The following is a 16,167-nucleotide window of genomic DNA, read 5'->3' as shown; positions in this document are numbered from 1 at the left end:
AGGGTGATCTCTTTCAAATGGTAGCCTAAAAGAATAAAATGATATATTTGTTCATCCTTATCCCTTCACTTTAACTGAGAAGTAGAGGATAATTTAGGGGTACCAATATCATTTGAGAAAAAATAATATATTGTTAAAAGACATAGTTAAGGGGCCAGGCAAATTAAATATCTATTATCATCACAGAGTCTTTCCTCAATTCAAAACATGTTAACTTCAAAACACAATTCCTTATAGCAAAAACGAATAACTATTTGGGGAGTGATGAAATGCTCTAAAATTGATTGTGGTGATGGTAACACAAGTCTGAATATTCTCAAACCCACTGAACTGTACACTTTAAGTGGGTAAGTTGTATAGTGTGTGAATTACATCTTGATACAGCTGTCATTTGAAAAAATGAATGACTTTCATCTACTAATAGCAGATTTTAAATGCTCTACTTTTACATTAGACAACTCAGTCTTTACTAGATTTCAAATAAGCAGGAAAACAGAGAAAAAGTATATTTTATTGGTATTTATGCCTAGCACAATTCAATTCAAATAAAATAGAACAGATTAACTTAATTTAATTAAGTATAACATATAAACAATTTTTTAAAGTTTCTGTCTCTTTTACCATCATATAATTGTGTTCATGCAAGCACAAACATCAAAACTGTCCTAAGCATGTATCATAGCACCACCTGATTTTTGCAGTACTTGATGTAGGTTTCATTGTTAAATATATCTGACTTTAGCAATGTAAACATTTGCTACAAGTAAACTTCAAAAGATAAAGGTGAATGATACTAATGAATAAATCAAATAGAACTGAGTATCACATGAGATAATTCAACAAAATATTATATAATACTGTTTCAATAAGAACTACAACTTAATAAATTTCACAAAATGGAAGCAGAAACAAAAAGTAATGTGTAAACTTCCAAAATAGTGTTAAAGTACTAAGGATTTAGTGTAAAATTTACCTCAGAAACACAAAGGAAAAAAATATAGCCATGCAGAGAAAACCAAAATTGTTTTAATAATTACAACTCATTTCTTAGTGCAAAGGCTTTCTAAAATGTACTCTCACAAAATGGTTTATTTTCTATCTCCCTGTAAAAAAAACCATGTTTAATCACATAAGTTGGGTATGAGTAGGAATTTCATATTGTTAGACTGGGGATTGTTACCAAAAAAATTTTTCATCTCTAAACTATTTTTCCAAATGACCAAAAACATCAAATTATCTTCATGAAAATTATCATATATAGTCAAATAATTTCTAAACAAATCATCATAAAAATAATTTGCCTTAACAGATTAAGTACAGAAATACTGTATACATAAGTGATGAAAATCACAGAAAAATATTCAATGAACAGGCAAAAATGTCCACATTTATTACTGTTGATGATTTTGTTTACTTTCTAGCTAAAATTAAGAAACAAGTTTTCAAAAGTCAGTATAGACATTCAGTGCCACTTGGTCTGCAATACACAAATGAGTTATGTCTATTCTCTATTCTTACTCTTTAACATAATTAAGTTATAAAGACCTCAATATTCCAAAACCAGTTACAATACTGTGGCAAGCAAAGTCAGTTTGTTCGTATTGCTCTTATATTCCAGCTTAATTTACAAACGTGAACATTTTAGCGTATGTTGTCTCAAACAATACTAATACAAAGCGTGTAGAGATATCTGTTGATTTCCACAGATTAATTGAAAAGAAAAAAAACCTGAAATATTATTTCATCTTCTTAAATGTCTTTAACATGTTTAGCACTTCAAGCAGCACTTGACACGGCAAGTTTCTTCAAATGATCCATGAACACTTGTAAACTAACATCATCTGTGAGAATAGGTGCTCCAGACTCCTAGAAAAAAAGATATTTGCTATGATTTAAATAGTGTGATACCATCAAACCTATAAGCAGTGTATAAGCAAATGTTTTAAACAAACAAGTAAATCATTTTAAGCACAATAATGCCTCTTTTCCTGCTGTGTAATAAAGAATGTGACTGGCCTTTGTCCCTGGGTTCCTGAGAGGGGATTCTGTATTTTTGGAATTTCCGAACAGCAATGTCTTTGTTCTTCATGAACTCCTGAGATCACACCTGAGTTTATGCTATGAGATGAGAAGACTCAGGATGGAGGCCAGTCATTAGAAAGATCAACCACGTGATTGGAGTGTTGGGGCTTTAAGACAGGCAGACCTCCAAGGAGGGGGAAGGAGGAGAAGGAAGGGAAACCGGGGATTGCGGAGAGTTGAAGATTGGGTTCAATGAGGCACCTATGATTCAATCAATCACACCTATGGAAAGGAAGTACCCAAAAACACCTCTGGATACCAAAGCTCAGCGGAGTTTCCTGTCTGACAAACCCAACAATGTGCTGGGAGGAAGTCCCACAGGATTCCATGAAAAAGTGGCAGACCTCTGTATCTGGGACCCTTTCAGATCTTACTCTGTCTCTTCATTTAGCTGGTCCTAGTTTGTAATCTTTATAGTCATAAATAAGGTACTTTCCTAGGTTCTATGAGTTGTTCTATCAAATTATTGAACCTCAGAGGAGTCATGGAAACCCCCCTAAGTACACACTTAGCTAGTTGGTTGAAAGTGTGGGTAGCCTGGGATCCTACTTGCAGCTGGCATCTAAAATGCAGGCAGTCTGGTATGGACCATATCCTTTAACTTGTGGGGTCTGAATTGCCTGCAAGTGGTCAGCATCATATCTGGTGTTACAATAGTTCCATATTCCATTCTACTAGTGTTAAAAATAGCTCCATATCCAAGTTAAAACAGTGTTAATTTTTTTTAATGAACTGGTGCTTTTATCTCGTTTAAAGAATAAGTCTCCTTATTGCTGCCTGTTTATTAAAACTGTATGTATTTTAACAGAAATGCCAGCTGTAAGGAAGCATTTTTAAATAAACTATGCTTACAAGTGTCCAAGTCATTTTAATTTATTTTGTAGATTATAATTCACAAGAGTTAGGGAACATTCCTAATTTCTATTTTAATGAAAATGATATTAACAGAATGACCCTGGCAACCAAACACATTAATAATGAATTTTTATTACTGCAAGAAAAAGATTTTCTATATTAATTTTTAGCCAGCAGTCGGACACCCTTAGTGCTGCCACGGAGGCAGGAGAGGCTCCCGCCACTGCCACTGTGCTTGTCAGCTGTGAGCTCAGCTTCTGGCTGAGCAGCGCTCCCCCTGTGGGAGCACACTGACCACCAGGGGGCAGCTCCTGCATTGAGTGTCTGCCCCCAGTGGTCAGTGCATGTCATAGCAACCAGTCATTCCATCATTCGGTCAATTTGCATATTAGCCTTTTATTATATAGGATTTGTTTTTTTTTTCATTTTATACATATTTTCCCCCACCTCAATTCACTCAAACTCTGACCTATTTTTCCTAGTCAAGACAAAATATATATATATATGGATTTTCTAAATTATATTCTAGAAGATCTTATTTGAAATTATAAATATAAATGTTCAACTAAATCTTATCAAAAATTTGAAGCAGGTTGATCTCAATCTTTCAAGTGCACCCTTTTTCTCTTTAAAATACATCCAAGATTAGGCAGAAAGGCCAAGCTTTATGTGATTTAGCATAAGAAGCACTACAGCAAGGCCTCAGAATCTTGTCACAGATGCAGTGTTGCAGTGGTGCCCTCTTCAGGCCACTCATAGATACTGGGTACTTGATTTCTGGCAAAAAGAAAACTAAGGTATTAGATTCCATATTTTTTAGTAAAATGCCCGGCTATCAAGTTAATTACATAAATTGCAGTCAACAATTTAGGTTAGGGATTAAAAATTCAGATTCTAGCCCTAGCCAGTTTGGCTCAGTGGATAGGGCGTCAGACTGCAGATTGAAGGGTCTCAGGTTCGATTCCGGCCAAGGGCACATGCCCGGGTTGTGGGCTCGATCCCCAGTAGGTGGCGTGGAGGAGGCAGCTAATCAATGATTCTCTCTCATCATTAATGTTTCTATCTCTCTCTCCCTGTCCCTTCCTCTCTGAAATCAATAAAGAAATATATATTTCAAATATTCAGATTCTAGAGTCAGACTGTCCTAGGTTCAAATCTGGACCCTGCCACAATTTAACTACGTGATCTTGGAAAGCTTCAATTTCCTTTTCTAAAAAATAGGGTTAATAGTACCCACCTCACAGAAGTGTTTTAATAATTAAATAGGAGTGCATAAAAAGCTCAGCATAGTAACCAAAACATAACAGGCAGTTGTTTACCTTTGCTCTAAATTATTCTTTAATGTGTCCATCTTTCTTATCTCCAGTTCCAAATTATACCCAAAGTCTTTCATCTTTCAAGCAATGCCTGAACTACAAAGCATAGTTGACAAGCATTATGGAAGCATGTTCTAGAAATTGTTAGTATATAAAAAGGGCCCTCACCACTGCTGTAAAAGCCTCTTATTCACCATCTGCTGATATCCTATACTTCTTGTAGTTATTTTTAATCTTTTTTTATTTTCTAGCTTTAACTCAGCATTTCTCACTCTTAGTAGTTTTCTATTACTGAAAAGAAACAGGCCATTATCCAACGTGAGCTTTCTCTCCTCCTCAAACTCTATCTTTAGCCTTCTCACCCTTTGCTTATGGAGAAATAAATGTCCTGCCTCCTTACCAATACTTCACTCCCATGTATGTAGTGCTGATGATCACACTGTCTCCTTTTGAGGATCTTAAACATCTATAAGCTGTTCTTTTGTGTGTCCCCAATATTAGCTTCTTTAACTTGGTCTACAAATAACTTCTGTGCCCTAATTCTAATCATCACCTATCTATCCTACTATTTAAACTCAGGGTATCTTTAGAAAAAAATCATTTTTACTTACAACCTCCATTTCTTTACCACCCACTAATTCCTTACAAACTTCTACTCAATCGCTATATTAAACCTGCTTATCAAAGGCGACAAATGACCTTCTCGTCACCAAGTCCATCTGCCTTCTTTCAGTCTTTACCCTCCTTTAAATGTCTGCAGCATCTCAGTGTGTGTTACCCCGTCTTCTTCCTTTTATAAAGTCCTCCCTCACCTATTATAACATGGTATTCTTTTCATTTTCTGTTCACCTTTTTGTTTACTTATAAAATATTCCTACCACTCAGGCTTCCTCAAGGTTTTATCTCAAGCGTCATTTGCCTCTTTACTCTCTCCTTGGACAAGCATCCACTGTAATGACTTTAAGTATCACGTTTCCACAATCAACTTTCACATCTTTGCCCTGATCACCAAACCCAAATTTCCAACAGCAGGCTTACTATGGACATCTAAATGGTACCTCAAACTCAATGTGTCTAAAATCGAAAGTTCTTCTGCTTTCCCACTCATTGACACATGTTCTCCCTAGTTACCTAGGCCAAAACCCCAAATTACTTTGTTCTCCCTCAGCTATTTATTTTCTAAAAATTCAAACCTACAGAAAAGTTTTTTTAAAAAGTACAATGAACAGCCACATACTCTATAAATTCACTGATTAATATTTTGCCACATCTGCTTTATGTTTCTATATAATTTTCCTTTTCGTTTTCTTCTTCTTGAATTATTTCTACAAGTTGAAGACATCATAGCATTTTACCCCCAAACCCTTAAGGATGTATCTCTTAAGACCAAGGACTATCTCCTACATCACCATGACACCATTATCACACTCAAGAAATCTGACCACATACTAGTATCTGACATATATTCTATACTCAAATTTCACAAATCATCCCAATTATGTTCTTTCCCTCATATCTCTCCCTCTAATCCAGGACCCAATCAGAATTCAGATTTTGTGTATAGCTGTCCTGCCCTGGAATAACTTTTACATTCCTGCAACTTCTAACCAAGTCTCATGGTGTCCACTTTGGAGTTATCTCCCAAACCGATTCCTTTTCACCATCTTGCCTTCTCACTTGGATTCCTTCAGTAGATACGGTTTCTTTTTTGTTTGTTTGTTTATTTTGTTAATCCTCACCCAAGAATATTTTTTTCCCATTGATTTTTAGAGAGAGTGGAAGGGAGGAGGAAAGACAGAGAGAGAAATATCAATGTGAGAGAGACACATCGACTCGTTGCCTCCCGCATGCACCCCCATCGGGCTAGGGATTGAGCCTGCAACCAAGGAACATGCCCTTGACCAGAATCAAACCGGAGACCCTTCATGAAGTCCGCGGGCTGATGCTCAAACCACTGAGAAAAACCAGATAGAGCAGCAGATAATAGTTTCAAGCTACAAGCTGCTCCCAATAAACCTTATCATGTGACTATATCATCTAAGACTCAAATTCACCCCTCTGTCTAAAACCTCTAATAGCATTTTGTTGCTTAACACACAAAGACTCATCTCCTCTCTCCTCAGCCTGGCATTCAAGGTCCTCCACAATTTGGATGTACGATGCATTTCTAGTTTTTATGTCCTACCATTTGTCCCTACATGTACTCTGTACCTTAGCCCATACTACCCTCTACCTAGAATTCCCTTCTTTAGGTAATTCCCACCTATTGAAATAATAAACATTCTAAAAGGAAATGTCCCCTTTTCTGATCACACACCCTTCTCCTGCAGGCGGTGGTGGCGCTGCGCGGGTGGGTGGGGCATCCCTTGGCAGGGGCAATCCATTGTGGAGCCCCAGCCGGGTGGGCAGGGCCTATATCTTTGGGAAGATCTATTGTGGAGCCCCGTGATCAATAGCCCTGCAGAGGAAGGCCCAGGCTACCTGGCCGGCAGCACTGCTGTGGGTGGGCAGAGCCTTCCTCTGTGGGGCAATCGATCGCAGGGCTCCCGGGCTGTAAGAGGGCACAGGCTGGGCTGAGAGACCCTCCCCCACTCCCCCCATCCCACCCCCAGTACACAAATTTCGTGCACCGGGGCCTCTACTAGATTATAAGCTCTTCAAAGGCAGCAATGTCTGCTGTGTACCGTCAAGTACAAATATCAAGTCCTGCCTATTGTACACTAAATAAATTTTATATACTGTACCAAGAGGTTAAATGTCTACCAAATTAAAATATATTAATAATGATTTCCAGGCCTCCAGCCTCTCCTGCTCAGCTATAATCCCTGACCTCCCCTGGCTTACTGTGTGTGACCTTTTGTGGTCATGGCCTAGCATTAAGTTTAAATCATCACTTCTGCCCGGCTGATGTGGCTCAGTGTTAGAACGTCAACCTATGAACCAGGAGGTCATGGTTCGGTTCTGGGTTGGGGCACATACCCGGGTTGAGGGCTCATCCCTAGTGTGGGGCGTGCAGGAAGCAGCCAATCAATGATTCTCTCTCGTCAATGATGTTTCTCTTTCTCACTCCCTCTCCCTTCCTCTTTGAAATCAATAAAAATATATTAAAAAATTAAAATAAATAAATCATCACTTCTATCTTATGTTATACACTCTATTGCTTTTTTTCTCAAGGGTGTGGTGCTAAATTTGGAATATGAAAGGGTTATATCTATTTGATATGATCACTTTTTTATTTTCTATGGTATCACCAAATACTAATTCTATTTTCTACTTTTATTTTTTCATTACTTTTCCAACAGAAATTGTTATCAAATACATAGGGAAAATGTAGTTCTCACGAAAATAACAAACTATAAATACACAAAGAAATAACTTCCAAGGTCTGCTATTTATACTTACCTGTCCCCAGGCATACATATTATTATGAGTCTGTGAAGGGTTGACTTTTGAAAGCAGAAAACGGGCCTTGAAAGCAAAGAAGACATAACATTATCCATCAAAAATAGGTTTAGTCAATATTAAGTTGAACGAATATATTATGCCATCTAAAATCAATTTTATTAAAATATAACTTTTTAAAAAATGAACATTTTAAAATATGCAGGCCACTATACATTACAAATAAATAATAAATGTACCCCCTTCTTTCCAAATCATACATTCATAACATTAATAGCAAATAATAAATTGCTGAGTCTAAAACTCAGCATATAAAAATTATGTTTGCAACAATTATGACAAGATCAGTATGAAATTTACTAAACACTTTGTCTGAAACATCATCAGAGGTTTGACAGTCCAAAATATGATAAAAATAAAAATCATAAAAAGAAATATTAATAAAAATAACAATTGTGAAAACTTACATATTGTTAATTTAAACAATAACTCTCAAACTTTTTGAAATTGTAGGCTATTCTATGAGACAAACTACCCAACATTTTATCCATCTATCCACGTGCCTTATCATCATGAAAAAGCCAGGATAAAAGAGGAAAACAGCAATGCCACGGTGAAACATCAATGAGAGAACCATCATAAATTATTATTTTATATTGGAAGATCACAGGCTGTCACATTTTTTGAAACTTAGTACCATACAGAATCTTTATTTCTACTCCATAAGTAAACAGTTTAGCACAAGACAACTGCCTCTACAGTCAGAACATCTGGATTCAAATCCCAACTCCTACATTCATTATGTTGCCTCGGCCACAAGTAACCTAAGTCCCAATTTTATTATCTATATAACAGAGATAACAAAAGGACTATTAGGAGGATCAAGTGAGAGATGGTGTGTAAAATTCTAACTATTACCTTTGTAAATACTCAATACACAGTAGTTATTATATAAAATGCTAATAATAATTGCTATTATTTCTGAAGAACAGTTATTGGTATTTACTACCTACTTTATTATATTAGGCATAGGAATGCAGCAAAAAAAAAAAGTATGATCCCTGCCTTTGACAAGCAAATGAAACAGACTTTTAAACAATTTATAACTAATTTATTATAACTGAAATAAGTACAGTAAAATGTATTTTATAATGTAAGTTAAGGGGTCCTAGCCTAGACTTCTGAAAGGATCAAAAGGGCCATGTGCATGTGTACATGTTATCTTATTTAATCCTCATGTAATTGTAAAAACCAAAAACCTTTTTTAATACCATAATGCTTTCCTTTACATGACATTTTCTAGAAAACTAGAATGATAGAATGAGGAAAACAGAAAAAACTATGTGTCCACAAACTTCATATTCACAGACTTAATCAGTAAATAACAGCTTTAAGAAAAGTACACTAAGTTATTTCCCACACTGTCCACGTCTTCTTGCTCAACTGGAGCTGGCAAACCACCATAACACTACCCTGGCCCTGTTATTGGAGCTGGGCTGTATGCAGGAATGGGAGAAACTGCCAGCATTAGTCCACTAGTCAATAATCGTACAGCTCTGCTCCCAAAACTATGGCAAAAAGTAACTATACATACTCCTAGATACCTTCTCCTGCCATCTCCTTCCTATTTGCCTGGTAGAGCAATCTATTCAAATTAAAGTCAGAAGGCAAATAGGAACAACTCATTACAAAAGCAGAAACAAACAAACACACAAACAGAGTAACAGTACTTACCTGGCTGCCCCCATGTTCAGTATCGATGTATCTCGGCATTGGAAATCTGGAGTGAAGAATCTCCTGGGCGTCATCCACTGGGGCTTGCAGAAGGTGGCGGAAATTTTCATATTCTGGCATGTCCTGGTATCCTGACTTGCGCCACTGGGCTATGGTCTTATTTTAAAACAATTAATGGAATTATTACTTTTAAGTTCTTGTGTATCCAAAAATTTTAAAGACATTTTTTCCAACAGAAATAATCTTCAGATAATAAGAGAATTATAGATTATTCCATTTATCTCAATTTTTAAAGTTAAGAATATGAATTTCAGTGTTCTTGAGTAAATAGATACACAATTAGGATATTTCTTCTCCTTTAAAATAATGCACTTATCAAATTAATGTTACTAAACAATATACTTATCAAATTAATGTTACTAAAAGCTATCTACCTAAGCTTATGATAAATGAGGGAAGTTTTTATTACAGAAGACTTCCCAGAGACTTCTAAATTACCTACTATTATGAAGTCTTTACCAATGGAGTTACATTCTGGCAAGATAAGAAAACATAAAAATTTTAATAATACAGCAATACTATTATCAAGATAGTATACCTGTAGAAGAGTATTTCAATCAATTCTTTTATTAAAGTAAATGGCTCCAAATTAAATCATCCAAAAATTTAAACCTGGCTTGGCTTCTAAGTTAACTGAATCAGTCAACATACTCTATAGTTTTATATCATCTGCATTTATGATTTTTTTCTTTAAGCACATTAACAAGCAATTTGAAGACACAAGCATTATAAATAAAACACACAAAGAAATATGCAAAAACCTAGCGTTATCACGTTACAGGTGTTATTCTTAAAAAGTAAAGAACATTATAAATAATAATGTTGCTCAGTGAACTGTTAGACCAACCAGTGACAGGAAGCGGGCACTAAGAACTGTTTGTGCCCTGGCCAATTTGGCTCAGTGGATAGAGTGTCGGCCTGCAGACCGAAAGGTCCCAGGTTCGATTCCAGTCAAGGGCACATGCCTGGGTTGCAGGCTTGATCCCCAGTAGGGAGCTCGCAGGAGGCAGCAGATCAAGGATGCTCTTTATCATTGATGTTTCTATCTCTCTCTCCCTCTCCCTTCCTCTCTGAAATCAATAAAAATAAATTAAAAAAATAAAAATTACAATATGTTTTTAAAAAGGAACATTTTAAATGATTACATGAAATAATAAAAAAGGAAGTCTGCCCACTGACAAAGGCTGATTCTTCCCCTCTTAATGCCTTTTGGTAAAACCCAAAAATATGATCTGCCTATGTATATATCAATGCTTTTATTTTCACAACACTATGCTTTTTATAAATCTATTTGTCTAATCATGTGTGGACAAAAAGATAAAATTATCACAGGTGAGTCAATTGCAAATGAAGTAGGAAGGACCACAGTTTACACATATTTTATAGAAATGGAAATAAAAGTTTATCATAGTGGAAAACACGAGGTACATAGTGACACAGCTTTAAATGCCATGGGATCTTACCTCACCATGATAAATCAAAATCTGGAAGAATGTGTCCATCAGAAGAATACGATCTGCAAGAATGCTGCTGCTATCAAGAAGAACCGGCTAACGTGAACAAAATGAGAAAGGAGGAAGAAGGAAAAATAAATTAAAGACACACAAGATCTTTCCAGGATCAATTTAAATTTTTTAAGTTTTAAATTTGTATCATATTACTTAAAACCTTTTGCTATTATGAATTCTCATGGCATATTTTAACTTTATTTTCTCAGAAATCTCTAAGCTGAGGTTAACAATTGAGAAATGAGTAAAAAAGAAATCAAGGATGACTCAAGCTCAGTGAACTGTTAGACCAACCAGTGACAGGAGGCAGGCACTAAATGGATAGAGTGTCGGCCTGCAGACCGAAAGGCCTGGCCGACATGGGTCAGTGGTTGAGCCTCAACCTATGAACCAAGAGGTCACAATTCCACTCCCACCTGGGTTGCTGGTGGAACCATTGAGTAAGAGGGGAAAAGCTTGGGATAGAGCAAATTTGGAGCAGACTGGAAGTAGGGGTTATGAAATGAAAGGGAGTGGCCTGAACTAATGACATAAATTTAAAAACACATGCATGAAGATGGTAATTAAACCTATAGATTAGACTGCATCACATAGAGAGAGGAAAGACAGAGAAGTCAGATTCCTGGAGCATAACTTAGAGGTCTGAAAGGGAGAAGCCAACAACAAAAGGAACCTGAGAAGGAACAGGCGTGAGTAGAAGGAAACCTGGAAGGTACTATAGGTGTCAGAGAAGCCTAGAGCAAAAGGTTTGCAAGGAGTTCTCACTAGGAGAATACTGTTGAGAGTGCTGGCAAGATATAGGATAATGTTATGAGTTGTTTCAGTATGATGTTAGGGATAAGAGTCTGACTGATACAGGTTGAGAAGAGAATATGAGATGAGAAAGTATAGACAACAAGTAGATTGTGAATTTGGCTGTGACCAGAACAAGAGAGATGGGATGTCAATTAGAAAAAAATGTCAAGTCAGGGTTTTTTGTTTGTTTTAACATGAATGCCTTTTTTAAAAAATTAAATTTATGCCTGGCCGACATGGGTCAGTGGTTGAGCCTCAACGTATGAACGAAGAGGTCACACTTCCACTCCCACCTGAGTTGCTGGCTTGATCCCCAAGGGGGGGTGGGAGGGAGGAAGGATGTGTAGAAGGCAGCTAATCAATGATTCTCTCTCATCATTAATGTTTCTCTCTCTCTCTCTCTCTGAAATCAATAAAAACATATTTTTAATTAAATTTATTGGAATGACATTGGTTGACAACTATGAGTGCTTTTAAGGTTTATATGTTAATAAGAATAATCCAGATGGAGAGAAAATGATGATAACGCAGGAAAGAAAAGAGGATAACTCAAAAGCAAAGCCTAAGAAAATGAAGCTAATAGGACTCATGGACTAAATGAAAAGGCTGGAACTTGAGAGAAGCAGGTACTAGAGATGATAGGATTCCAATTTTCTTCTAAACACTATTCTACTTTTTCCAGATGTCTACAATTTACATATATTACTCTGAAATTTTTAAGTTATTTCTAAACTTTCTTTCTTGATTCAAAGAACTACAAGAGCAAATACATAGTTAGGTAAACATGTTAAAAATATATATTTTCATAAAAAAGTAGAAAATATGAGATAAATACTAAAACAATTATTGTAACAAAATAAAACATTTTATCCACTTTTTAATTTATTTTTACAAAATAGTAAATAAAGGCCTCATGAGGGATCATTAATCAATCAGTATTATAAGTATTCTCTTTATACTGACCTTTCCTAAAGTATTATTTTCAAATATGGTCATAACATACATTTACCTGATAAAATAGACAATTTTAACTACAAGATGAAAAAACTGTTTACTTGGTAAGTTAAAGTAAGTGGGACAGTTTGTTAAGGAAACTAAATGAATGACTTTATCCCTTTTCTAAGTACATGTCTATATAATCAACTGTAGCTTATATTCAAAAAAGACTAGAGGAAAATGAGATATTAAAGCAAGAGGTTTTATTCAGACACTAAACTCTGGAATAAACTACAGATTCTAGAATCATAATCACCACTAGACATTGTTAAAAATATAAGAATCATAAGCCCTGAGGATTTGATCAACCAAATGACTGGACAAAACGATCAAAGTCTCTTCTATCTCACTGTCTCATTATTTGTTTAATGATTTCCTAATATGACCTAGCATGGAATCTAGCAACATGGTAAGCACTCATAAATATCTTAAATAAACAAATTAATAACTTAAGATAATTATTCTTGAATTAAATTCTTTTTTTTTTAAATATATTTTATTGATTTTTTACAGAGAGGAAGGGAGAGAGATAGAGAGTTAGAAACACCGATGAGAGAGAGACATCCATCAGCTGCCTCCTGCACATCTCCCACTGGGGATGTGCCCGCAACCCAGGAACATGCCCTTGACCGGAATCGAACCTGGGACCTTTCAGTCTGCAGGCCGACGCTCTATCCACTGAGCCAAACCGGTTTCGGCTAAATTCTTATATTTAGTACTGCATTTCAAGAAAAAGTTTGTTGCCCTTTCTGGTTTGGCTCAGTGGATAGAGTGTCGGCCTGCAGACCAAAAGGTCCCAGGTTCGATTCTAGTCAAGGGCACATGCCTGGGGTGTAAAAAAAAAGAAAGAAAAAGTTTGTTTTTTACTTTCTAATGGCCCACATCACCGTAACAAAAACAATTTTTATGCCCCTCTTACCTCTGGTGGTCCACTAAAAGAATATGCATACAGAATAGGTTGAATCATGATTAGAGACTGGGTCAAGTCTTGACGCATAAAATGGTGACGATAGTATGAACTCTCATCAGGGCTGTTGTTAAAAACTTGCAAGAAAGGAGACCTTCTTAAGTGAAACATAAACTACAAGATAAAACATGTGAGACAGCTTTTTAATGATTTTAATATTGCAATAGGAGTCTACTATTACAAAAAGCATTTGATTACAACTACTAAAACCACAATAAAACAAACGGCATTGAAAATTATATTTCTAAGAATATTATTTATGATATTTACCAGTTACTTGAAAATGTAATTCAACAATTAAAAGATTAAAGTAAAAGGGGTGACTCAAAAGAAAAATAAAATTAGAGACAAAAATGCCTAGCTCAGATTTAAGTTTTCAGAGGCTGGTGCCAGGTGGTGCACATCAACATTCTTTGTTTTTATCCCTCATTTCTCTGACCACATATCTGTGCTTTTTTATTATTATTCATTAACACCACCAAATACTCTAAGAGAACTTAAAAATAGATTAACAGATTTTCTGCTTTTTGTGTAACTCCCACAAATTGCACTGGAAAGGGTCTGCACTGGTTTTTAAAAAGACTTACATACACCCACTTGTTTCTTAATATTTAAGGTCTTATCTTCAGGTAACATTCCCTACAGTGTTTCATTTATTCTTTCCCCTTCCACGCCTCATATGAAAAATATCGGAAAGAGGGAGAGTTAAACCTGAATGAAGGAGCTCCACTGTCCTCTGACACAATCAAAGGTCTTTGATACAATCAATAGGATCAGCTCCCAAGTGCTCCCACCCATTTGTCTTTCAGTTACTTCTCTCACCTTCCTTCGGCCCTCAGGTCTCAAGTGTCTACAGGTTGCTCCTGAAAAAAACTCACTCCACATTTCTCTCTCCCAACACAGGCCACTCACTGAAATTCTCATTCCTTTTCCTAATGTACTGAGCAGTTCTCTCATCCCTTACCACTTCAGCCATCCCTGCTTATTCAGAGGAATGAGTAAATGGTAAATTTGGAGTTAAATATTCTGAAGATGAAGACCTCCATTAAATTTAGTCTATGTCACCTTTCAGAAGATCATCAGCTTTGAAAACCCAAAGCAGAAAAGTCTTTCTGGGTCTTCTGATCTATATTTCCCACAGAGGGGAAAAGATGGGATGCCCAGACTTCTCAGAATCTAAAAGCCTAAAGAGAAGGTGTAAAGTAGGAAGAGAAGCGAAAGCAAAGAAAGTGTGGAGAATTCGGTCAAATGCTTAAGCTAATACTCTCATTTCCTTTTCCATTAGTTTCTGCTATGAAGATGAGGCCTGAAAATTCCCAACACAGCAAGGGTTTTTGCCTGCCTTAAGACAAGTGGACTCTGCCTTTTCCCAGTTCCTTAAAACTTCACCAGAAATTTAGGGAAGTCTCCCCCTGTAAACATGGAGTTTCTATGTTACAAATCAATAAAACATTTTCCAAACAATGTAAGAGGAGCTCTGAAAAGTTGAGGCTTTAAACAAAGTTTTCATGAGCAAAAATTTGAATTTCTACTTATTAATGTTAATCATCATTCCAGGCTGAGCTAAAAAGCCACCTCTTCTATAAATATGTAACTAACTGCCCTTGCTGGTTTGGCTGAGTGGATAGAGCATCAGCCTGCAGACCAAAGAGTCCTGGGATCCCCATTCCGGTCAGGGGCACATACCTCAGTTGCAGGCTCCTCCCCAGCCTAGACCCTGGACAGGGCATGTGGACCGAAGGGTCCTGGGTTTGATTCCCACCAAGGGCATGTACCTTGGTTGGCCAGCCCAGGTCCTGGTCCTGGCTCGTGCAGGAGGCAACCAATCAATGTTTTTCTTTCCCATCAATATTTCTCTCTAGCTTTCCCTCTCTCTAAAAAAGCAATGGAAAAATATCCTCAGGTTAGGATTTAAAAATAACAAAAACATAAATATATAACTAACCGCCCATTTGGAAGGATTCCTTCCAGTTTCCTTTAAATTCTATGTATCTCTCATACCATTTCTCATTTTCAGGTCTGCCATCTCACCCTTCAGATTGAAAGCTCCTTAAAAATGGGATCCACGACTATTCCTGGCCACATGAAGACTAGAATGTGCATCCTCCTCTTTTAGGTGTGGGGAAGTCATGTCTCCTCCAGCAGTTTACAGACAAGCGGTTCCAGCCTTTCCACAACCTCACCATAGGTGTGGAGTTTGGGGCCCGTATTATCAACATTGATGGGAAACAAATCAAACTGCAAATCTGGGATACAGCTGGGCAAGAATTTTTCCATTCTATCACCCATTCCTACTACAGGGGAGCAGCTGGAGCACTGCTGGTGTACGACATCACAAGGCGTGAAAACTTCAACCACCTGACCCTCATGGTTAGAGGATGCCCGGCAGCACTCTAGTTCCAACATGGTTATCATGCTGATTGGGAATAACAGTGACTTAGAGTCCTGAAGG

The 16,167-nt window shown here is 36.7% G+C and overlaps 1 protein-coding gene across 1 annotated transcript in view; it reads right to left on the bottom strand.

Annotated features, from left to right (window-relative positions):
* Positions 1-491: 491 nt before the first annotated feature.
* Positions 492-16,167, bottom strand: part of SEC23A (Sec23 homolog A, COPII coat complex component) — a 56,409-nt gene continuing 40,733 nt past the window's right edge. The window contains exons 16-20 of the mRNA XM_006757738.2: positions 13,668-13,829; positions 10,913-10,999; positions 9,390-9,545; positions 7,656-7,721; positions 492-1,866 (exon numbers count right to left, since the gene is read on the bottom strand). Coding sequence (XP_006757801.1) covers positions 1,777-1,866; positions 7,656-7,721; positions 9,390-9,545; positions 10,913-10,999; positions 13,668-13,829 — 561 coding nt within the window. The 3' untranslated portion in view covers positions 492-1,776. The remainder of the gene's footprint in view (positions 1,867-7,655; positions 7,722-9,389; positions 9,546-10,912; positions 11,000-13,667; positions 13,830-16,167) is intronic.

This window comes from Myotis davidii, unplaced genomic scaffold (genome assembly GCF_000327345.1).
Source record: "Myotis davidii unplaced genomic scaffold, ASM32734v1 scaffold273, whole genome shotgun sequence".
Lineage (NCBI taxonomy): Eukaryota > Metazoa > Chordata > Mammalia > Chiroptera > Vespertilionidae > Myotis > Myotis davidii.
This window is presented reverse-complemented; position numbering and strand designations above follow the sequence as displayed.